This window comes from Nuphar pumila, chromosome 2, assembly GCF_984573655.1.
Source record: "Nuphar pumila chromosome 2, dmNupPumi1.hap1.1, whole genome shotgun sequence".
Taxonomy (NCBI): domain Eukaryota; kingdom Viridiplantae; phylum Streptophyta; class Magnoliopsida; order Nymphaeales; family Nymphaeaceae; genus Nuphar; species Nuphar pumila.
In genome coordinates, this window is record NC_143250.1 from 67,901,679 (window position 1) to 67,926,005 (window position 24,327).

Consider the following 24,327-nt stretch of genomic DNA (forward strand, 5'->3'; position numbering starts at 1 on the left):
GTATCTTGGATCTAAAACAGTGGCCACTCCCATAATACCATGGATCACACTCCAATACTTATTAAAATTTTATAGCATTCTAAGCGTCATATTTTTCACTACATCTTTTGGATCACTTAGCCACTTAGTCATCTCAACTTTAATCACACAAATAGTTGAAAAGTAGGCATTTGTTGTAGGATACTTTGTACCTGAAAATAATTCTGTTGCGCGATGAAATAACTCTAATTTCTCATAATTATCTTGTGCCACCTCCCAATTCTCTTCTGTCGGACAACGCTTGTAGTGGGGATCTCGATATATCAAACGAGTAAAAACATCTTTATAAAGCAAAACAGTTTGAAGCATGAGAAAAGTTGAGTTCCATCGAGTTTTAACATCAAGAGCAAGTTTTTTTGGTAATTGAAATATGCATTTGATGAGCAGAATCTTCAAATCTTTGTATTCTCATGGGAGATGATGTCCAATAAGCAACACTATCATGAATTCTTTCAATTCTTTCTTCAATCACAGTCAAACCATCTTGGACAATCAAGTTGAGAATATGGGCACAACAACGCATATGAAACAACCGTCCATGTAATATTAATGAACCAAATAGAAGTTTATCCAATAAAATATCTACAACTGTATCATTAGTGATGCAATTATCCATCGTCAAACTTATCAACTTTCTATTAAGGTTTCACTCAAACAAACAATCCATCAAACACTCAACAAGAACTTCTTTGGTATGTCAATAAGGTATATATAAAAACCTGAACATAATTTAATGAAGGTGATTAAATATTGATATTGAAAAAACATGTTAGTAAAAATTTAAAAAAAATGATTGACATTTGATAAGTACCTTATGATTTGACTTTGCAAGCTCCAAGAATTATCAATGAAGTGTGCAGTGATAGCCATGTATCCCTTCTTTTGATTGAAAGATGTCCACATGTCTGTAGTGATGGCAACTCTACTCTTAGTTTTTTCCAACAACTTTATTATCTTGTCTCGTTCCACATTATAAAATTTTTGAATATCTTTCTTTACAGTGTTTCGAGTAATCATTTTGAACAAGGGTTGAAGAGTATTATAATATTTTCTAAACCCATAATGAACAACCATACTAAGAGGATATTCATGTAGAATAATCATCAATAGCAAGATCCCTTCTTCCAGCATCTTAAACAAATTGCCAATTCTCTATTGTTTTTTTGGCATTCAGTGTAGCTAAAATATATTGCTTAATATTATTATGCTTAAGCCTAGGACAAATCTTAATATGATCATGCAAATGAGTAGTTCTAGCCTTGGCATCACCAGCAAGACATTTATGACAATGATTGCACTCTGACTTATTCTTTCCACCAATCTTTTTCCTAGTGAAATGTTTCCATATAATTGATTTATGCTTACTTGTCTGTTCAAGTGAAAATCTACCTGAATTAGTTGATTGATCTTCATTATCTTCCATTGAAACATGGTTGCTATCAAGTGGTGTTACCGGAGCTTGAGACATACTATGTGAACTTGAAGGTTGAGAAATTAATTTATTGGTTATTGGTTCTTCCTCTTTTATATCAAATTACTGCTCACTAACTTATAGATCTACAAAACATTCACAAAAAAGGGACTATCAACAAATTTCCAAACTACTTATCAAATGTGAACTTTAATCAATTTCTCCATAATTGAAATTTCATACAGAAACAACTTGAACCAACCGAAACCAACCAAAATCGAAATGCAGGAAACAAATAGAAACATTAACAACTTGAACCAATATGACCAATATGGAAAAGAAAATACTAATTTGATAAACCAATATGGCACTATTAGACATCACATATCAAGTTATTCCCTCTTAAAGGTTTGACTTCAGGGACCAACAAAACAAACAGGACCAACCATGATTTCCCCTAAGGATTCACAAGAATCGACCCACGTATTGGATATATGTTTAAACAATTAGTAGTTACCAGCATCCTCTGAAGTTGAGTTTGTGATCAGAATGACGTACACACACACACAAAGTGGAATTAGTTGGTAAGGGAATCTAATCCGAACAGCCCCAGCCTGAGTTGCTGACAAAAGTTGAAACTGTCTATAGGAGTGTGCAAAATAATTCATTCACTGAAGTTCAGCAATTACAAAGCCAAGAAACCAAGTAGGCCAACTTGTGCATCGTGTAACTTGAGATCTACCTATCCATGTTCAACTCAGGAATTGCGGGAAATTAAACCATTTGATGTTGCTCAACCAAATTAGCCATCAATGTGCCAGAATACCACAAGGTGTTGAAGTTGGCATCCGAATATAGAACAATTAACCTAATAATAAGGGGTGGAAGATGACTGTTGTGATAAAACAATGTTGTCATGGATTCAACCAGCATGATATCATCATGGATGTAACCAGCACAATAGCAACCAGAGCTAAGTTGTGAAGCACCTCAAGCAACCATGGAGCAATTGCAACATGGCACCAACAGATACAATTCTGGAGATTACTATATTAATGTGCATCTGCGGCAGTTATAATAAATTTAAGGATCAATTCCAGGTTGCTTCCCACTTCCAGCTTATTATCAATCGTTTTCAAGGCAATACTAGAATAATACAACATAAAGTGCAATCCAATTACAAAAGTTCACTTGGATATGTGCTGCCCTCCGAAGAAAGGCAACTAGTGAGCCACATAGGCTTGCAAAGAAAACTACCACAACACCATGAATCATCATTTTCTTTTTTTGACAGTGAAGCTGGGATTGATGCCCTTTAGTATATTAGACTAAGCAAAAATGTACCCTTAAAAGCTTGTCACCCAAGTCCAAGGGCTTATATTTCCAAACCCTATGATCCTCTGGCTGCTTGGTAAAATACGAAAGTGAACAAACAGACATACAATGAAGCCAATAACATGAATCATCATTTAAAGGTAATAATTGAAAACAAACCTATGAGACAGTGCTGCATGAATCATTATTTTAAAAGAAAATGAAAACAAGCATGTATGATAGTTCATTCGTAATCATTAAATGAAGGCAGTGTCAACAGTCCGTCAACAACATATTCCATCAAAGTTGAAATGTACAATGTCCAAAATGAGTTGAATCTTCCTTGGTTGTAGTTCTTAGGTTCAAGAAAAAGAAGGTGAAGAAGAAAGGGAAGGTGAGGAAGATGGGAAGAAGAAGAAAGAAGGGGAAGAAGAAAAAGAAGGTGAGGAAGATGGGAAGAGGAGGGGCGTCAGCGATGGTCGGCGTTCAGACAAAAGGGAAAGAGAAGAAGGTGAGGAGAGGGGTCGGTTGGGGGTGTCAGCGATGATGTTGCTTCAGCAACGCGAGGTCACAGATGGGGAAAGGAAAAAGAGAAGAGGGAGGAGGTGGCACCGCAGACGCGGCTCACGGCAGCGGCACAGGGCGGCGATAGAGATGGAGTGAGGGAAGAAGGAAGGAAGGAGGGAGAGATGGCATCGACCAACGGTGGTCGGCAACGGCCCGGCTCCAGCGAGAATGCAGATGGGGAAGGGAAAGAGGCGACGACGATGGCTCCAACTGATAAAATAGGGTTAGGGTTAGTAAGAGAAATAATATAAGGGGGGGGGGGGGGGGGGGATGGGGCGGGGCGAGGCAGGGGAAAGTGTCAGTCCATCCCCGCCTCCATTCCCGCACGGGGATGAATTTTAACCTTCATCCCCGCCTCCATCCCTGTTTCATGCCCTCCATCCCTGATCCAAACGAGGCGAGGCAGGACGGGGTCCCGCTTTTTCCCAGTCCACTGTTATCCCTAATCGCTATCACAGTAATTGTTATACATAGTAATCACTATACATAGTAATCTTTATCACAGTAATCTTTATACATAATAACACCTATCATAGTAAATCATGACAGACAAGATTGATTTATGTACCTTGGTCATACTTTTCTCCTCTTCATCCCTTTCGTCCCTCCTCTGCCTTTCTTGTTGCTCCATCATTCGCTCTTTTCCCTCCCTCCTCTACCTATCTTGTTCCTCATTCATTCTCTCATGCTCCTTTGCCTTTCTTATTGCTCCTTCGCTCTGCCGCCTTTCTCCTCATCTTTTCTACTTCTTCCTTCCTTCGCTCATTCGCCTCCCTCTTTTGCTTTTCTACTTCTTCCTTTTTTTCCCTTTTCTTGTCTTTCTCCTCCTGCTTTTTCCTTTCCCTTTCCTTTTCTTTCTCCTCCTACTCCTTCCTTTGTTGTTCCTTCTCTTCCTCATCCTCTTTCTCCTTCCTTTGCCTTTCCTTCTCTTCCTCGTCTTCCTTCTCTTTCATTTGCCTTTCCTTTTGTTCCTCATCCCGATGCTTCTTCTTTTGCCTTTCCTCTTCCATCTTCATCATTTGCCTTTTATTCTCTTCCTCCTTTTCCTTCTTCTTCTTTAATTGTCTTTTCTTCTCTTCCTCCTCCTTATTCTTCCTTTGCCTTTTCCTCTCCTCCTTCTCCTTCAATTTCCTTAACTTCTCTTCCTCCTTCTCTTTATTCTTTCTTTGTCTTTTTCTCTCCTCCTCCTTCATTTGCCTTTTCTTTCATTGCTTTTCATTCTCCTCCTCTTTCTTCCTTTGCTTTTCCTTCTCTTCGTCATCCTTCTTCTTCTTTAGTTCTTCCTCATCCTTCTTCCTTTGCTCTTCAACTTTAATATTTGATGGATAATGCTTCGCATTATACAATTCCAACGCTTTGTCTCTGTCTTTATAATTCTCAATCTTCATTATATTTTGGTGTTTTCATAATGCTCATATATATCAAACTAGCGGATAATTTCTCCAATAGTCATCCCATCGAACGACTGGGGCTTTCTTGTCTTACAAATTTTAGTCATTGCTAACCTGCACAACACATAAATTTAACCACATTATTATATGTTACAATCGCCTCCCAAAGTATATATTATTACAAATTATCACATTCGTTATATAATCACCAACATTACAAATCGTCATAATATTTGGCTTCATAAGTAAACATTGTTGTGAGATTTAACAAACTTAAGTACAAATCAAGGTAACTTCATAAATACACATCGGTACTGCATCAAACGTATAAATCGTTGCTACTTCAAACATACAAATTGCTACTGATTTAAATGTATAAATCGTTCATGATTCAAACTTACAAATCATTGTAGAAATCACACCCTTCATAAATACATATCGTTATAATGTTTGAACTTCATAAGTAAACATTAATTGTTGTACGATTTAGCAAACTTAAGTAAAAATTGTGGTAACTTTATAAATCATAAATACACATCGCTACTGCTTTAAACGTATAAATCATTTCTGCATCGAATGCACAAATCGCTACTGCATTAAATGTATAAATCATTGCTGCATTCCAACATATAAATCCTTGTAGAAATTTAGCCTTCATAAGAACAAATCGTGCTAACTATTTTTTGACGCCCAGAAGGTGGATAAGTACAAATTGATTTGTTTCAGTATGAAAATAGGTGTTATTTAGCATGAATAGTACAACCAGTTATAAGATCTAGCATTCAGATTTACAAATTGATTTGTTTATATTACGAACCCTTAGACGAAACTCATCGAAACAACATGAGTTTTGGTAATCCGATAGTGGAGGAGGAACACTCAAAAGGTAGATGCAGCCGATGGTGGCAACGATGCTCCCACTGTGCAGACAATGGCAAAGATTGCTCTGGTGGCAAAGGACGGCAGTAAAGGGTGCTCTGACGACAGCAGACGATGACAAAGGGTGCATTGTCAAAGGGAGCTCCTGTTACAGCAGATGGTGCAAACGTTTCTTTTCTGGATGGAGGACATTTTTGTCCTTTTCTCGAACCGTCGTTTCTCTTTTCTGGATAGAGGGCATTTTTATCCTTTTCACAAACCATCGTTTCATGGCGGGAATGGGTACTTAAGTCTTTGCAACCGCACCGGACTCTGACGCTAAGTGATGCCGACACACACGGGGATACGAGCTCCACATGCTTATATACGTGGTGGTCATTCAGACCCCCGAACATGCACCTGCGTCTTCAGGGGTGGGGGGAACATATAACCTGCTTCGATCATAGAGGATCATTATGCCATGCATATTTCAAGATTTCTGCTTCAACTTTTTTTATTTTCCTTTTCTGAAACTGAAAGCTCAAATATTATGAATGAAAAATAAAAATTGTAAAGCTTCCTTTTCTGAAACTGAAAGCCGTTTTAAAGTTTTAAATAACTGGCTTCATACGGGATATCATTTGAAATCATAAGGCAACAATGACTTCGCCAGAGATAACATCAGTGGGCACCTAAATTTGCCACAACGTTCATGTTCATCAAACACTTTCTAGTGCATTAGATGTGAACCAGCCTACTGAAATAGTTAAGGTCTGTTTGTTTCGTTCTCACAAGAGAGTGGAATCCTTGATGGAAAATGGCACAGATATCCAAACATTTCTGCCAACTCATATCTTTCATATGGGGGAGGTATGAAAAGATTTATTCATGAGACCTTAGTAACTCTTCATATGGGAAAAATGAATCTACCTATTTTAGCCTGGCAGTTTCCCACAATGATATTTGGATGTTTGTTTCATGGTGATAAAGAAGGATGCCAGCTTAGCAAATTTTCATGAAAACTGTGAAAAAATGGGCTCTTACCGGGCATATGTTACCCTCTCACGTGAGGGAAGCCTCTATACTGTGAGGGGGGAGGTATGAACTCATTTTGGCAGAAAAGCTACATTTTTTGCAATTATTATGTGGATCCCACCACCTCATAGACATGTTTGTTTCACCCTTTGTAGGAAAGAGGCCTTATTTTCTATGAAAGAAAGCCTCTTGGTAAGGGCATGAGACAAACAGTACTCACCCTGTAATTGGGATAGGCCATGTGGTTTACAATGTTTGTTAACTTTACTTAGTAACTGGTAGGGGTCTGACTAACCCAGCTTGCCTTTCAAAAAATACTGTTCTCAATATAAAGACATTGGGGGGGGGGGGGGGGGGGGGGCGCCCGGTTGGTTAGGGTAAGCATTGGGATGTTCAGAGGCCCCACATATCATTAGGGGTGTAACTGGGACTGGTAAACCCAACGTGATTAATTGATATCTCAAACCGATTAGAGCCGACCCAACCTGTTTTTAATAGATCCATGAGTTTGGATCAGGTTTAAAATCTTGACCCATAGATCAAATGAGTCGGATCATTGATATAATAAATGTATACCCAAACCCCATTTAGACCCAACCCCTTTTCAAACCTGATCCAAACAGTTCTACATAATGTAAAACTGAACCGACTCCGACTCTAACACGATATATACTCAACATGCATGTTCATACCCAAACTGACCATATATATACCCAAACTTGTTTCCTACTTGAACCAACCCCAACCCGAACCCCACCATTAGAATCAGTTCAAACCATTTTGCTTAGCATGAGCTTCCTATTTTCATTAGGTTTCCTTGATGATAACTCCCTAAAAAAAAAACAAGAAGCTAAATGGGTGGATTAACCTCATTCCAATGATGCTCCCTAAAAGAAATCTGCTGGTGTGTGAATAGGGTTGCTATAGAACCTTCTCCTTTAAAAAAAGGTTCCTGTTAGAACGTACAGCCCGTGATACCACTGCTATTAAGAGTAAAGTTCTAATTTACGATCATTTTATTTGATTTCTTAACCTATTGCTTGCTATCAATTTACATTTTTTAATTTTGACCATTGGGCAACTATGTCTAGAACATGCCCTAGTGTGTAAGGAGGCCCCTAGTTTGAACTTATAAGAATAGGTTGTTCTGTGGTAAGCGGGGTCCTTTGTGAAGCTGAAAGCCCCGGATTGAATCCCTCTGCCACTTGGGGCCTGCTGTTGTTGTTGTAGGGGTCTGCCTAACCTCAACTTGCCTTTCAAAATTTAATAAAAGGAATGGGTTGTTTTGTCCAAATCTGAAACCGTGGATGTGTTTGTCGTGGTTAAAATAGTAGGAACCAACCCTTGGATTATATTTTGTCGATATAAAAATATGATTTTTTGAAGGTTGAAAATTCAGTGCAATGTAGGCCGTTGTTTCAACCTTTAGAAAATCTGACACATTGGAAAAATATGATCCAAGGACTGATTTCCACTAATCATTTATCACATCTAGAGGGTCATATGTGCAAAAAACATAAATAAATAAATAAATAAATTGCAGATTTTTTTACTAGGGGTTCTTTTTTTTTCCATGAGGAAAGGAGAAATGGCTAAGCCTGCCCTACTTAGGGTCGCTTTTATGTTGGTGTAAACCTGTGGCGCACCCTTACCCCCAGAAAGTTGCCTTGCTTCAGCACTAGCAAGAGGCATAATACCCTTGCCCTTTCTTATATGCAAGGGGTTGATATCCATGAAAATAGATTCCTGACCACCAGTCTAGCAGCCAAGGCCCCTCCCACTACACCACACCACTTGGGGCTCACTAAGGGTGCCAGCAATGTTCAGATCGACCCCAAGGCGATTCAAAAGAGGCTGATTTTTTTAGTATTTTTACGAGGGTTAACAATTTTTAATATTTTTAATGTTTTATTGAAACATGTCATTTGATAGTAAAAAGTTAAACGATTCAACTCACTCAATGTTTTCAATTTTTTTTTAAAAACCGATTCACCTAGTGAACCTATTTTAACAACATTGTTCATGAGGGTAGCAAACATTAACCCTTAAAATCAAGAGTGCGGTCAATTAAGGTTCCAACCTTGTGAATTCCTAGTCATTAAAGAAAAAAAAATCTACTCTAAAATCAGTGGTACTCCAAGGAGATGACCGCCCATAAGAATTGAACCTAGACTGCCCATCTAACAGTCTAGGCCCCATACCACTACGCCAAACCCCTTGAGTCTTAGCGACACTTTTTCTCCAAGAGTTTTTTCTAAAAAAATACATTTTTTGCTAAAAAACATTCAAGAGACGTGAAGAAATGTTTCTTACCAAATGAAAATAGTGATTTACACTCTTCACCACCCATCTCACCACCATCACCCACCTCTAAAAAACTTGTTCTTCCCATGATAATTTTTCATCATCCATCACCCATCATCACCGACCTTTCGAAAAACCACACTGGGGAAGGTCCTCCACTAGCACCCCTACGATGATATTTTACCACCACTAACCATCTCACTACAATAATCCACCTCCTGAAAAACACCTTCCCCACCATCCATCACCACCCACTTCTCAAAAAACCATGCTTAAGAAGCTCTACCACCACACAATGATTTTTCACCACCATCATCACCCACTGCTGCAGGAGAAACTCCATCACCACCACCAGTGGCGGAGCCAGAAGTTTTTCGTTGGGTGGGCAGACTTCGGGTGGTGATGATCGACCTCTATCGGTGGAGCAATGGCTCGAAGCCTCCGTGGTGGTGAAGATCATAGATCGAGATTGAAAGCATGTTTCGGTAGTTGAGCCACCTCCTTCTCGGTGGTGATCCAGCAACAAGCCGAAGGTCTTCCAACTGAGGTGCCTCCTCAGCTCCCTCTCGGAGGGGACGGTCCTCGCCACAGCATGAGGCAGAGCAACTCCCTCGGCTGGCTCCATGCATCCCATGTCCATTGTCTCCTGCGTCTGGGTGCCATAGGGTACTCTGTATCGCAGGGAGGCTTGATCTCCACTCCTGCACCACCCAGCTCCGAACTTCTTCGACAAGCATTCACAAGGAAAGAATGCAACCACCAAATGGTGCAGAATGAAGAAGAAGACCCGAGTCGTATCATATTTCGACTCGGTTTCTAATTCTGGGGTGGGCGACCGCCCACCCATGCCCACCCCTGGCTCCGCCACTGACCACCACCCTCCTCTCCTTTTTTTTTAAGATTTTTCATTTTATCTTTCTTATACTACATAAACAAATGAAAAAATTTTAATTTAAACAATTATCATATCTAAACTCATCAGAGTAAAATTTTGAGTTTTTTTGCTTTCAAACGTGACCCGGGCTAAATATAGCTTAGTGTAGGAAACCTAACTTTCTAGAACTGGCAACTGCTAAAAAAAAGTGTCATTCTTAGTATTTACCAATCTGCGGTTGGGCATTTGTAGTACTTCCTTATTCTGACTAAAGGCATGTCCTGGACCGACAAACGGGAGGATTCTGCCTTGCTGCTTTATGCAAAAAACGATAAAGGTTGTTGTAAGGCCCCCATTGGCATACAAGTACTTGGATGGCTAGAGGGGCATAGTCTTGGGGATCTGGCCATTTCTACATACCTGCAAATTTTCTTTTTCTTCTTTTATGAAATGCATGTTGTTGAGGGAGTGTTTAGGAACACATTTGCTTCAGTCACAGGTAGGATAAGCAATTGCAGCTGAAAATTCAAATGGTGTGATTGTTGGTCACAAGATCAGTATCGCAGTGGACGGACCGGTGAAAAATGGGCTCTCAGCTCCGCATCATCCCGTTTGGATCGGGGATGGAGGATATCAAATAGAGAATGAATGGGGGATGAAGGTTAAAATCAAAACACGTGCGAGGATGAAGGTGGGCATGGACTTACTCTTGCCCCGCCTCGTCCTCAATCGTTGTTAAAAAAATTATATACCCTTATACATGTTATAAAAGCCTCTCCACCTTACTTTGTCCTTAAATTAGACTTTCATAAAGCTTTTGACTATGTGCATTGGCCATTCTTATTTCAAATGTTAGCAAATTTCGGTATTGGTCATCGTTTTTTTGGTTGGGTGACCGAGCTGGTCTCAAATGCCCAAGCCATGTTAAATATCAATGGTATTAGAGGAGACCGATTCAAGCTAGGGCGGGGTTTGCGGCAAGGGTGCCCCCTATCGCCTTTGTTATTCAATGCAGTTGCTGAGGGTCTTGTGGTCTTGCTTAAGCGGGCTGTTGTATCGGGTTTCATTGATCCTTTGCAGGTTTCCGACTTCTCGGGTCATATTCTTACTTATGCTGATGATATGATCATTTTTTGTCGTGCAAATGTTCAACAGATGCTTAGGTTCAAGCTTATCATTCAGTTCTTTCTCTCCATGTCCGGGCTTTCCCTAAATGAGACCAAATGCTCTATTACCATGTTCAATGTTAATGCCAATATGCTTGCAGCTGAAAAGAAAATTTTTAATTGCACTACTTCTGACTTGCCTATTATGTACCTTGCCTTGTCGTTACAAGTGAAGCCCCTCTCTTCAGCGGCTTGGGCTCCGACACTTCAAAAAGTGAAGCACAAATTGCTTTCGTGGCAGTCGTCTTATCTATCTAGCGCTGGACGTCTAACCTTAGTCAGACATGTTCTTTCAACTATTCCAGAATTTTTCATGTCTCTATTTGTGATGCCTGTGGGAGTAGAGAAGCAGCTGATGTGCTTGCTGGCAGGCTTTCTATGGTCTGGGTGTAAACTCAAAGGTAAGCGTCACTTGATTGGTTGGCGTTCGGTGGTACTACCTCGGCGTATGGGTGGTTTAGGCATTCCAGTGCCCAGACTGCGAAGCATTGTTCTTGTCGCCAAGCAATGTTGGTTGGCCCACCAACCGGATAACCCTTGTGGTAGTTTTCTTCTTGCTAAATATGGGGATCCAACTCTTATTCCGGTTCATCTGGGAACCCGAGGTTTGGCGCTCTCGCACTTGCATAAATCGTGGTTGAGGGCTTTAGCCTGCTTTAGAGACCATTTTGAGGTCTCCGGAAATTTTGTTCAGTGGTTGCAGTGGGCGTTGGCACCAAGCGGAGAGTTTCTCACCAAAAAAGTCTATAGATCGTTGCTACCGCCAGGGGCTGATTGGTTGCCCGAGGATGTGCTTTGGGCGAAGGGTCCTTCCTCCCGTTCTCGAGTCCTGGCTTGGTTAATTTTGCATGATAGGATCCAGACCCACAGTAATTTAAAGAAGTGGGGCATTCAACTCCCGAGTTGGTGCGTGCTTTGTCAAGCTGCAAAAGAATCTACGTTTCACTTGTTCTGGTCTTACCCAATTTTTATGGAAATCTTTAGTAGGACCTGGAGGCATCCAGAAGTATTTGTTAAGGATGAGTCCTTTGCGCTAGATCTGATCTTGGGGCCGGTTTGTATTAGGTGCAACAAGAGGTGGAGGTTCATCTGGCGGACGTGGTTGCTTACTTCTTGGTGGTTTGTTTGGATGGCGCGAAACGATGCTCATTTTCGTCATATTCGAGTTAACATTCAAAACCTGGTGCATAAAATCTTGGTAGATGTTTATGCGATCTTGCGTATGCATCTTAGTGATCTTCCACTCCCTCCTGTTGATGCTACCTATCCTTTGTCGCAATCTGGGCAAGCGGCTCTGGCGTGAGCCCATTTTATCTGTCTAATGTTCTTTTCTCTTGTGCTTTCTTTATTTGTTTTGGCTTTTGTTCTTGTTCAGTTCATGGGTTCAACATTTTGTTGATCTTCATGAGTGGTAATGTTGAATTACTTTCGGCTCTCTCTCTCTCTCTCTCTCTCTCTATATATATATATATATATATATATATATATATATATATATATATATATAACTCTTTCTCAAATCTCTCATCTCTTCTTCTCTTTTCTCTAACGAGCTACGCGAGCTCTCATTTTTCTCCTCTCTTTTTTCTAATGGTGAAAGGCAACAACAACAGAGGGACCAAAGAAATGGATCTTGCCCTGCCTCAACCCCGTTTGGATCGAGGATGGAGGACATGAAACGAGGAATGAACCAGGGATGGAGGTTAAAATCAAAATCCGTGAAGAAATGAAGGGGGGATAAAGGGTAAAATTTTGAGACGGGACGAGGTGGAGACCTTGTCATTGCCTCTGCCCCGGTTCACTGCCATCCCTACTTGTATCCAAGTTTTACAAGTTTCAACCCCTAGGGGTAAAGGGTAAGCCCACAAAGTTTTATGTTACTAGGACAGTGATCTCCTTAAAAATTTGGACACTGCCAACAATTATGATTCATTTTCCAATTGTCCTAGTTCACTCAACCAGAATACATGAAAAAACAAAAAGGGGTAAATCTTTGAAGACAAATAACATGACAATATGATCTGGGAAAAACATTCTAAAAAAAAACATTATTTGGAAAAAAGGGTAATTTACAAAAAGCAGAATAATTTGAGATATTTACCAAAATCTACTTAATATTTACTTTATTACATTCAATTGCCTATTTTATTACATTTAACTGCTTAATATGCACTTCAAATATCCGCTTGTGGTATAAACTGGCATTGTTGTCATTTTCTATGGAACAACTCATGTTATGTCATCCCATAGTCATTGTTAAACAAATCCACAATTAGCACGTTTTTAATCATTTTGTTTGGATAAACAAAGGTCATCTAGATGATTTTGAGACCAAGCACGTCTTTGAAACATAAAGTATACAAGCAGGCAGCTAAAAGTAATTAATAAAATGTCAGGCAGACTTTTCATAAATAGCTGATAAGTTAAGCAGCTTTTTTTGTAAATTTCTCTGAAAAAAAACAGTGTGTGCATCTGCATCATGTAATTAGTGATGCACGCTAGCCGAGTTCGAGTCAAGCCTGAGTTGTTCAATCGGCTCAGTGCAAAATATATTTGTCCAAGCTTGAGCTCGGAGCCAAGCTTGAATGGCTTTGTTCGAACTCAGCTCAGTTCCGAGCTCGAGCCGAGCTTCAAGGCATTACAAAAATAATGTATTTTTTAAAATCATTGTTCAAGGTGGGTTTCAAATTCAAACTTCTCTCAAGATTTTCAACTGACTCACCACTAAGTCAAAGCACACATTTTAGTCATTGACACCTAAAATAATGTATGCATATAACAACATACAAAAATTGGAAAACGGAATTCAAACTAGGAGCCTTTTGATAAAAATCCAATGGCCTACCCATTATACAAACAATAACTTACTGAATAGAATTGCAAATATATTATATATATATATACATGTATCTGAGCCTTATCGAGCCTAAACTTGACTCGTTTGCTGGTCCGAACCTTAAAATCATGTTCAAGCTTGACTCATTTAAAGCACGGATGAGCTTAACCGAGCCGAGCTAAAACCGGCTTGGTTCGTTGTGCATCCCTACATGTAATAGCGGTGGAATCACTTTAATTCTCCCTTTTCTGATAATCCAATAGTACTTATTCCTGTTCAAGTTTGACCACATGGTAGAGGAAAAAAATACTAGCTTTGATTTTAAGACTATTGATGTGGCCAAATTTTCAAATGATATTAATTATTTGGGCAGTACCTTTCAAAGGTGGATGGTAAATCAAGGTAGTGGTTGTGATGCAATTAAATCCAACCAGGACAAGCCAGCCCCTTCATCCTCACACCCTTACATCAGAGAGCAGATCAAGTGATCTGCCAAAGTCTAAAAGTGATTTGGCATCCTCACCGTCTTGTGTGATGAAGCAATGGACGGTGAAGATGTCAAATCACTTTCTTAAACTGATTTGACAGATCACCTGATTTGTTCTCCTTACATCATGCTGGTTCTTGGCAGCTCGAGGAAGTGCAGGTTAAGGACAGAAGATGAAAGTCCACTACACCAAATGCAAATGAAGACAATTTCCTACAAGTTGGTCGTTAATCTGTTGCCCAGAAAAAGGTGGCAGTTGGCCCTCATGGGAGCAACGTTCTGTCTCCTTCATCCTGTTTTTGTCTTTATTTCTATTTTTGTACTTAAAAGTTTTTCCAAAAAAGAAAAAAAAAAGAGTATCTGAATTTGGTACTATGGAAACAATAACCTCTATGTCTTAGAACAAGGAATCTTAGGGGGAACCTGAGAAAGCGATTCTAATGGCCTGAAATCTCATGTTCAATCAGGCAACCCGTGATTTCGAATCAGAATAATCGATTCTGAATCCGGTCTAATTGAGGCACCCGAAATGATTGATCCTTATGATATTTGATCTGAAGAGGCTATGCTCAAATTAAGAGATGGGATCAGGTCAGTGTATCCTGAGTGCTCAGCGCTTTGGATGCTGTTGATCTCAAAATGAACGGCATCCAAATTAACCTGTACAAATGAGATGCCCATCACTTGGATGGCCCCACTCTTTCCCCGGTGTCATTTTGTGTTTTGGATGGATGGCATCTGAATGGTTTAAAATGAGCAGCTCACAATGAATCCTTGGGTGGCGTTCATTTTTAAGATGAACGACATCCAAGGCGCCGCCCACGCCTCTGACTTGATCCTCTCTCATGCTCAAATACCTCCTCATGTGGGTTGATGTTGCCAACAAGTTATTATCTAGGTTATTTTGCTGTCTCCACGGTAATCATCCTATGTATCAAAGGGAAACTATAAGAGGCCATAAGTGGGGGTTCCTCCAACCATCTCTTAAGTATGGAGTACACTTTAGTTTTCAATGTTGCAGGTAGCTTCTGCTTAATTCAAACCTACAGATGTATATTTTTTGTTGTTTGTTTACCAGAAAACATGATTTAAATCGATCTATTTCAATGATACAATTTAGGTGCAATATAGGGATTGATTTTTATAGATTATTTCGATAACATATATAAACATAAAAATCCCAAAATCTAATACAATTTTTTTACTACATGAAATACAGATAACATTTTTTTATTTATGATGGAAAAACCACCGTTATGGTTTGGATGTCCCGTTCCGGCGGTTGACAGCCGCCGACTTGGGGCAGAGAATGCATACTCTAGGTATCAAACTCTCGACCTACTTCAACTTGAAACTTTAAGCTGACCCACCTAGCCAAGTGCGCAGAGCTCCTGTGCGCATCTATGAAACATGCCGTATAACATTGAAAAGCAAAATGGCCATTCAACTGTCCACACACTAAGCTGGTAGGAGGGACCAAACCAAACCAAACCAATTACTCCTGAATAATGAGCCACCCGATGCTTATTTATGCTCTTTACAAAGTAGCAGTAGTAACTGGATTTCATGAACATGGTCATGCTTTTCATGATGGTGGTACTTAGAGTTCATAAACTTGGTCAAGTTTTAGTGTTATCACATACCATAGACAGAAAAGAAAACACTTCGTATTTGTAGGTCAAATATATTCAGATTGAGTGCATCTCTGCAGCGTTAGGCACCACGCAGAGTAACCTTCGAATTAGCGGCTTGTCCAGGAGCAAGTTATCACGCAACATTGGGAGTCACAAGACGATGTGTAGGAAACGACGACAAAGGAAAGAAACAAATTAATACTTTGGTCTCCACTCCCAATGTCGCCCTTGACTGGCTGCCACCCTCACCCTGAGTAGCCCCTCTGGCTCTCCTACATCACGCCCACGTCTCGGTTCGGATTCAAGGGAAAATGTAACGTGCCATCATCACCAAATTGTGGCACATACCTATTAGTCCAGACTCCAGATAGCACCATTCACGAGCTAGCAGACTTGCCTATGTCATCTAGGCTTGAACCAAATTGACCACATAGACTCAGAGAGACCAATGCGTTCGTGGTTCTTATACAGTATTGGTGACTGTGTCAGGTTGGTTCCTGATAGACTGATTCATCGACCAGAGTGGTTCCCATGGACTGGTCTTAACTTCATCAAGTTCAGTTCATCTCTGAGTTTTGACTTTAGAAAACCAAAACTGGAACCTTTTAAGACATGATCACCATATTATGCTGGAATTAATGCATTGATGGTTGCTGTTGTTGGTTGTGAGTCGCAATTGCGGTTTGCATAAATACTTAAATTGTTTGAAATTTTGTAATCTTTTCTGAAATATAGTAACCTTAAATGCGATTTTTTTGATGAGTTTTGTAGGTGTATTATTTTAGCACCATTGCGTGCAAAACTAAAAAAAAGCGCCAAAAAAAAAATTGAAAACCAATTAAGCAGATTTGATAAATTATGAGGCATTTTTAAAAAAACACATCACTTTTGCAGTACAGTCATTTTTTTTATTATAAACAATGAGATAATGCAGCAAACCAAGGTGCCGCGTAGCGCTGCACAAGAGCAAGCTTAGAGCAACATGGGCTAGTGAAGCTTAGTTCGTTCGGAAAACTAAAAGCTCAAGCAAGAGAAAAAATTTTAAAGAAAAGTTGTGTTGTGGGTGTTTTGAATTTTGGACTCATCCCCGATCCATGACGCTTTCTAAAAAAAATTTGATGACCGTACAACAAGATTTTTTAATGAGGTTTGTGGTGGTAGATGAAGGATCATTATAAATTTTTTTTTTACCAGTTAGGGTTTTATGCCCTTATAGTCTTCTTTTTTGAGAGTTAAGTATGAGAGTTTTAAGTGTATTAGAGGTTAGGGTTTTGAGAGCATTGTATCTTGCCTTTGTATTTTCTCACATATTGCTAGCTTTATTGGATTTTTTGCTCATCCATCACCCGTGGACTTAATCTAATCACATAAATCTCATGTCTTCTCATTTTCTCTCTTTTATCTTGTGGTTTGCTTTGTTTCAATTGTAGTTTGTATAACAAGTTTTTCTAATGGAGGGAAGGAATTTTTCCTATCATTTTTTTTTACATTAAGACAACTCTCTTTTTCACAGCCCATTTTTCTCGTGCCACACAAATAAGCAAACATTTTTTATTAAAAAAAATCATATCAAAACTTTTCATAGGCAATCTTTTTTTCTTATGACATTTTTTCTTGCTTTCAAATGTGCCCCTATAAAAGCATAGTTTACAAACCTAGCAAATCAAGCTTAATTCAGTTCAATGAAACTGATCAAGCTCAGCTCATTTACACAAATATGCATGGGCTTCCACTTGAGCTACACTCCTTTTGGTATATCAGTGTGAAACTCTAGTCATGCATTTTCCCGCATCGACAGTTTGGAAACTAGTAGTTGGATGGAGATTATGCATTTGGAAATGTGGCAGTTGCCGATTCTTGGGTTCGGGCAGCTACCAGCCTACCACATCTAGGCAGTAGTAGTTACTAAATTAAGTGTTTAGTATAAGTAGTTCAAGTCCTTAAGGTACAGTGGGACTCAAACCAAACGGACCCAGCTCCAAAGCCCAATTTTGGTGAAGTCACCACGAGCGAAGAGTGGAGTTAATGAGTCATTAAACACAGTGGGCCAACGAAATTTGTTTAAATAATCAAACATGACTAGGGTGGCAGTGGACCGAGGGGAAACAGGAACCCGCCTCGCTTCGCTCGGTTTGAACCGGGGATGGAGGCTAAAATCAAAACCCGTGCGGGAATGGAGGTCAAAATCAAAACCCGTGCAGGGATGGAGACAGGGATGAACTTACGCTTTCCGCTGCCCCGCCTTGCCCCGTCCTTGTTTCGATCCCTGCACTGCCTCGCCCTGCCCCATCCCCAACCTTCTTTAGGGATGGCAATGAACAGAGGGAAATTGGGGCCCCACCCGGCCTTGGCCCATTTGAACCGGGGATGGAGAACATGAAACAGGGATAGAGACGAGAATGGAAGTCAAATCAAAATCTGTGCAAGAATAGAGGTCGGAATAAAGGACAGGATTTTGAGACGGGACAGGGGTGAAGACCTTGTCCCCGCCCCCCCAGCCCTTGCCCTGATCCACTGCCATCCCTAAACACGACCTCCATCTCAGTAATTAAAGTCTGGTTGTTGTTGTTTGCATGGCAGGCACAGCCTATTAGAGCATGCTAGGAAGCGCGTGCAGCCTAATAAAAGTTTGGCTTAAAAACTTGGTCCCTTCGGCACGCCTTATTCAACGCTTTCAAGTGACAAGATTCTCCGAGCGTGAACGTAAATGCTGGTACACACACCACATGGGTAGAGATGTGAATGACATTAAATTCCAAAACCATGCTTTATTTCAAAACTCATTCCTCCCTCAAATTTTTTATTGCTTGCATTTCTCGTTATCGAACATGTTTTCGCCATTTTTAATTGGACCCTTTATGTTTCTTATTATTATTTTATTAAACTGCCCATCATAAAGTTTTCAGTGATACTTTCCATTCCCTTCTATTCTTCCTGCTACCTTCCCCTCCCACCTTCACTCCTCATTCATACCTACCTGCTCAAGATTCTATACACGTAAAATAATGCAGTCAGGATAAAGTAAAGTACTCTTTCCTATGACAACTCTTATCTCCTTGCTAAACTCGATATATTGACAATGCTATCTCATAAAACTTTCATAACCAGCGGCAAATTTCTCAGAAAGACAAGACAATGCTATCTCATAACCAAGCGGCAAATTTCACATTATATACTGTGAAAAACTGTCCACAAAAGCTCCACTCACCTGGTAGGGGTGACTAGTGAATATGACCAAGTTGACGGGACGTTATAAGTTCGAAACCCACGGGTGACGTCCCTTGCCACAAAGTAGAAGCTGGGTCCAGCAGATAGGACGAACCTCAAGTGTTTAATCAACAGGACACCAACCAATGTGCGGTCGGTGATTGGGGGGTGGGTGGGGTTTCCTTTGGATTAATAAAAAAAAAACCGTCATTCACTAATAAAAAGGGGTAAATAGTTGATACTAATGAAGGTATAAAACTATTGAGTAAATCACCTTATTTTCATATTTTTTAGATTTTTTTTTTAAATTGGACCATATGGATATGACCTACAATATTTGTTTGGTAGAAAACTAGTTTTGAATAATGTAATTGTGACATAAGTTTTTAAAAGGTTTAAAAAATCAACTACCTACGATGCAATAAAGTTTCACGGCTTAAGGAATTATATGTTTACATTGAAAAGACATGATCCAATACTTGATTCTTAGCAAACAAACCATGCTGAACTCATCTATGTCATAGGATTTAGTTGATAAAGATTGCACCTAAGATTTACAGCTCAATAGTTCTGTACGTTCTCTAGTACCAAATATAAATCCATTTAAAAGGTGTGTTTGTATTGGTAGTTTTTCCCACTATGATTACGTCTCAAGTACTTGCACATAAAGTACACATTCTTCACCTCTCAGATGGATGACGAGGAGAGGGTGGTGTATGTTCTCCACTGAATTCCACGTCTGTGTTTAGGGGTCTGAATGAGCACCACGTATACAAGCACATGGAGGTATTTCTGTGTATGTTGACATCACTTAGCATTGGAGTCTGGTATGGTTGCAAAGACTTAAGTACCCTTTCTTGTTATTCTTCTCATAAAATGACGGTTTGAGAAAATGATAAAAATGCCCTTCATTTAAAAAAGGAAAAACAAACAGTTCAAAAAAAGGATAAACATGTTCTCCATCCAGAAAGTCGAGGATGATGTTGACTCTTCAAAGTCTACACAGCGAAACGAACCTTAATCGTTTCACCAATGGTGATCTGGCGAAACGATGGTGAGCCGACGATCCGATGGTCATCCGGCGAAACGAACCTAAGCCATCAAAAATGTTTGTTTGAACTTTTCATCGTCATCTTCTTCTTCTTCCTTCTCCATAAAACACTGTAAAACTCTCTCTCTCTCTAGAGAAAAAATCAAGAGAGGCAAAGAGTTCCCCCTGGAGAAGGCCATGAACATCAACCCTCTCACTCTCTCTCCCTTCTCTTTTTACTTCTGTGCACATCCAGCAGATGATCCTACATTGCTCCATCAAACACCAACTAACCTGCACACTGACTGTAGCATTGTTCAACTTGATGAGTTGTGAAACTTGATTCAGAGTTTTTGCCCTTACAGGAGGAGGGTTTGGGGGCTCCTCCTAGCGTAAGTAACATCATTCAACTTGATGAGTTTTGGAGCTTGATTTAGAGTTTTTGCTCTTATAGGAGGGGGGTCTGGGGGCTCCCTCTCGGAGCTGTGGGACTTGTTGGAAGACACTACAAATCGTTGTTGGAAGATCGGATAACACTATAAATCATTGTGGGACTTGTTGGAGACCCCACAACGATTTATAGTGTTATCCGGTCTTCCAACAATGATTTGTAGTGTCTTCCGTAAATCATTATAGCGATTTGTAGTGTTATTAAGTAAACAAATCGTTGTAAATCGCTACCCGAATTAGGACCAACTTGTCAGAGTCATATCTCTCTAACCGGAGGTCATATTCCAAATCCGTAAAAAATGGTGTCTTCGTTATTGAGTCTAGTTTATTTCTGTAAATTTTTAGCTATTTATATGGTCATTTTATTCTCCATTTTAACTAAAAACCAGACCTCTATGATTCTGTGTTGTGCAACTCTACAAATCGCTGTAGGAAGGCCCGCCAATACTACAAATTGTTGTTGAAATGCCGAATAATACTATAAATCGTTGTAGGACTCGTTAAAGACCCGAAATCACTATAAATTGTTGTAGGAAGGCTCGACAATACTACAAATCGCTGTTGAAAGACCGGACAATATTATAAATCGGTGTGGGGCTCGTTGGAGACCCGACAACACTAAAAATCATTTAGGAGAGTCATTGAAAAAATCATGGAAAAGAAACACAAAAAGAAAAATAGAAAAATCGTGGGAAGGGGTGTTACGAAAACTTCGAGCAAGAAACAACCGAAGGAAACATGAGTCTCACAATTAAAAAAATGTTTTATTGTTCTTTTTCGATAGTTGAGAAAGAAAATAAAAAAATTATACAAGACCCCAAAAAAATTTGGTCCGGGGGGCGCCCCCCCTAGACCCCGCCCGCTGACCGCGCAGCGGGACCCCCGCTGGGGGGGGGGAGCCCCCAGACCCCCATCCTGTAAGGGCAAAAACTCTAAATCAGGCTCTAAAACTCATCAAGTTGAATGATGCTACCCGCGCTAGGAGGAGCCCCCAAACCCTCCTCCTGTAAGGGCAAAAACTCTGAATCAAGCTTCATAACTCATCAAGTTGAATGATGCTACCTACGCTAGGAGGAGCCCTCAGACCCCTCTTCTGTAAGGGTAAAAACTCAGAATCAGGCTCGACAACTCTTCAAGTTGAATAATGCTACCCACGCTGGGAGGAGGCCCCAGACCCCTCTCCTGTAAGGGTAAAAACTTTGAATAAGGATCCACAACTCATTTAGTTGAATGATGCTACCCACGCTGAGAGGAGCCCCCAAACTCTCCTCCTGTAAGGGTTAAAACTCTGAATCAGGCTCCATAACGGTCAATGTGCAGGTCAGTCGGTGTTTGATGGAGCAATGTAGGATCTTCTACTGGATGTGCACAGAAGCAGAAAGAGAAGAGAGTGAGAGAGAGAGAGAGTGAGAGGGTTGATGTTCATGGGCTTCTCATGAGAGATTTCTTTTTCGGATAATCCTACAGTGCAGATACTGGGTCTTAAATAATCATCTTCTGGGCACTTAAGTCTTTACAACCACTCCTTTTCTAGAATCGTCATTTTTTTTTGTACCAATGGAGGAGAGGGTACTTAATGCTGACAAACATGAGGATACTAAACACATGCTTAAATACGTGATGCTTATTGAGACCCCCCCGAACACAAGATGTAGCTAGCTGTCTTGTTGGGGGGAGAACATATAACCTGCTTCTGATGATGAGATATTGCCCCTTGCTTCGTTTTGGCCCTTTTGGGCATACTGGCAACCCTAGAATATGGTTTGGAACTAGGGTTAATTTAGTGAACCAAGATTGAGAAAACCCTAATTAAAATCACTGAAAATTACAAAATAAACAAAACAAAACCAAGTGTCTAACTTCAAATTGAAAACAAGAAGTTGGGGAATAAACTTTCCCATCTCCACCAAAGATTCAAAGCGTCCTCACACTCCCAAAACAATGATGACCAGTTCAGTAGGGCGATTTCCAAGGAAAATACATACGCGAAATCATTGCTGTCGGCTACTGAAGCCCAAGGGCCACGTTTGCCATTTTCACAAAAGAACATCAGAATAGAGAGAGAGAGAGAGTAAAAACAAGTCTCACCATTCTAAAAATAAAACCGCCCGCCCCATAGTGGCAAACGTTATATAATAAAATAAGAGGGTAAATTTATAAAAGACGCGTCTTTTATGTGCCTCCCATATTTTACAGCAACACCAAAAGACGTAGAAGCAAAGGCATCATCATCATCATCCCCCCACCAGCAGTCCACCACCAAGCGACGATATTATTATGATCGTTAATGGCGAGTGCTTGGGACTCCTTGATCAGATCACTGCAGTGCAAGTCCCAAGCGTTCTCAGACGTGTGCCGCGCTGCTCCATCGAAGCCCCTCAAGCTCTCGCACGTACCAAGCTCCGGCTGCTCCAAAAGCGTGCGAAACCTCAAGGACGTCGTCCTCGTTAACCCCCCAACCATCCACCACTATGATGATGAAGGCATTAGCGACACCATCTTCAGAAGCAAAACAAAGAAGAAGGGGGAAGGCAAGGAGGGAGATGGAGAAGGAAGGAGGAGGAGCACGACACCGTTATCATCCAACGGTAGGTATCAGAAGCTCGCACGAGTCAGGGCGTTGCCGGGAGCACGGGGGCTGGTGCTGACCGAGCTGCCGGAGGGGCACTCGTCGAGGAACATAGTGGAGATCATCTTCAGGACGGGGTGGCCCGGCGAGGGAGGGTGCGCGATCGAGCGGGCGTTCAAGGTGGCGAGCCCCCCGGAGACGGTGGGTCGGTTCGAGGAGTACAGGGAGTGGGTTCGGTCGCGGGCCGGGGGGAACGCGCGGTGCGTGGCGGACGGGAACGAGGTGCTACGGTTCTACTCGGCTCGGCTCGCGTGCGGGCTGTCGCGGGGTCGCACGTGCGGCGGCGGCGGCCCGTCGGGGCGGTGCGCGGCGTGCGGGGTGCTGGAGAGGGGGTTTCGGGAGGAGGCCATCCGAACGGCGCCCAGCAGCGGGAGGGCGCACGAGATGAGGGCGAGATGGACGGTCGGGAGGAGGGGGATGCTGGTTTGCAGGGTCATCGCGGGGCGGTCGATGGAGGATCGGGCCAAGGGGAAGGGGAGGACGAGATCTCCGCCGTCCGCGTCTGAGGGCGCCGTGTTCGGCATCCCCGTCGGCTACGACTCCGTCGCCGCTGACGCGGGCGATCTCGTCGTGTTCGACCCCCGCGCCCTCCTCCCCTGCTTCCTCATCGTGTACCGGGCAACTCCTCTCGCCTGAACGGCTCGAGCCCGGTCAGGGTGGCTCGGGTCCAGTTGGGGCAGGGCTCTTTCACTTTATTCGTAAAATGTAGACTCTCTCTCTCTCTCATACAATGCAAGCTTGGGCTAACTTCGAACTTGATCGTTCGAGCCCTGTAGGAAGCCGTACAAAAGAAACCGAGCCTCGTCGGTTTTTGGAGATTTTTTTTCTTGTTTTTGTTGTTATTCTGTCTTTGTAAGTTCTTGTTGTTATTTACGTGGCAGTTGTGCTCATGATAATTATCTTATCTATTTTTTTTTTCTTATTTTCTTCTAATAACCATGGTTTTTTATTCCCCTTCGAGACCGCCTTTGGATTTTGAGCTCTTTGTATTTTTCGTGTTTAGATGAATGATGATCAGAAAGACCTAAAATTCAACGGCCCCATATTGCATAACAATTTAACACTGTTGTTTACTGAGTAATGATAAATGATTAA

At 41.1% G+C, this 24,327-nt stretch overlaps 1 protein-coding gene across 1 annotated transcript; it reads left to right on the forward strand.

Annotated features, from left to right (window-relative positions):
* Nucleotides 1–22,776: 22,776 nt before the first annotated feature.
* Nucleotides 22,777–24,109, forward strand: LOC149845666 (uncharacterized). The gene has a single exon (XM_089988913.1). The coding sequence runs from the start codon at nt 22,891–22,893 to the stop codon at nt 23,866–23,868; it is 978 nt and encodes a 325-aa protein (XP_089845039.1). The 5' UTR covers nt 22,777–22,890; the 3' UTR covers nt 23,869–24,109.
* Nucleotides 24,110–24,327: the final 218 nt, after the last annotated feature.

Coding starts and splice junctions, on each gene's coding strand:
- LOC149845666 (XM_089988913.1), top strand. CDS start 22,891: ATGGCGAGTGCTTGGGACTCCTTGATCAGATCACTGCAGTGCAAGTCC.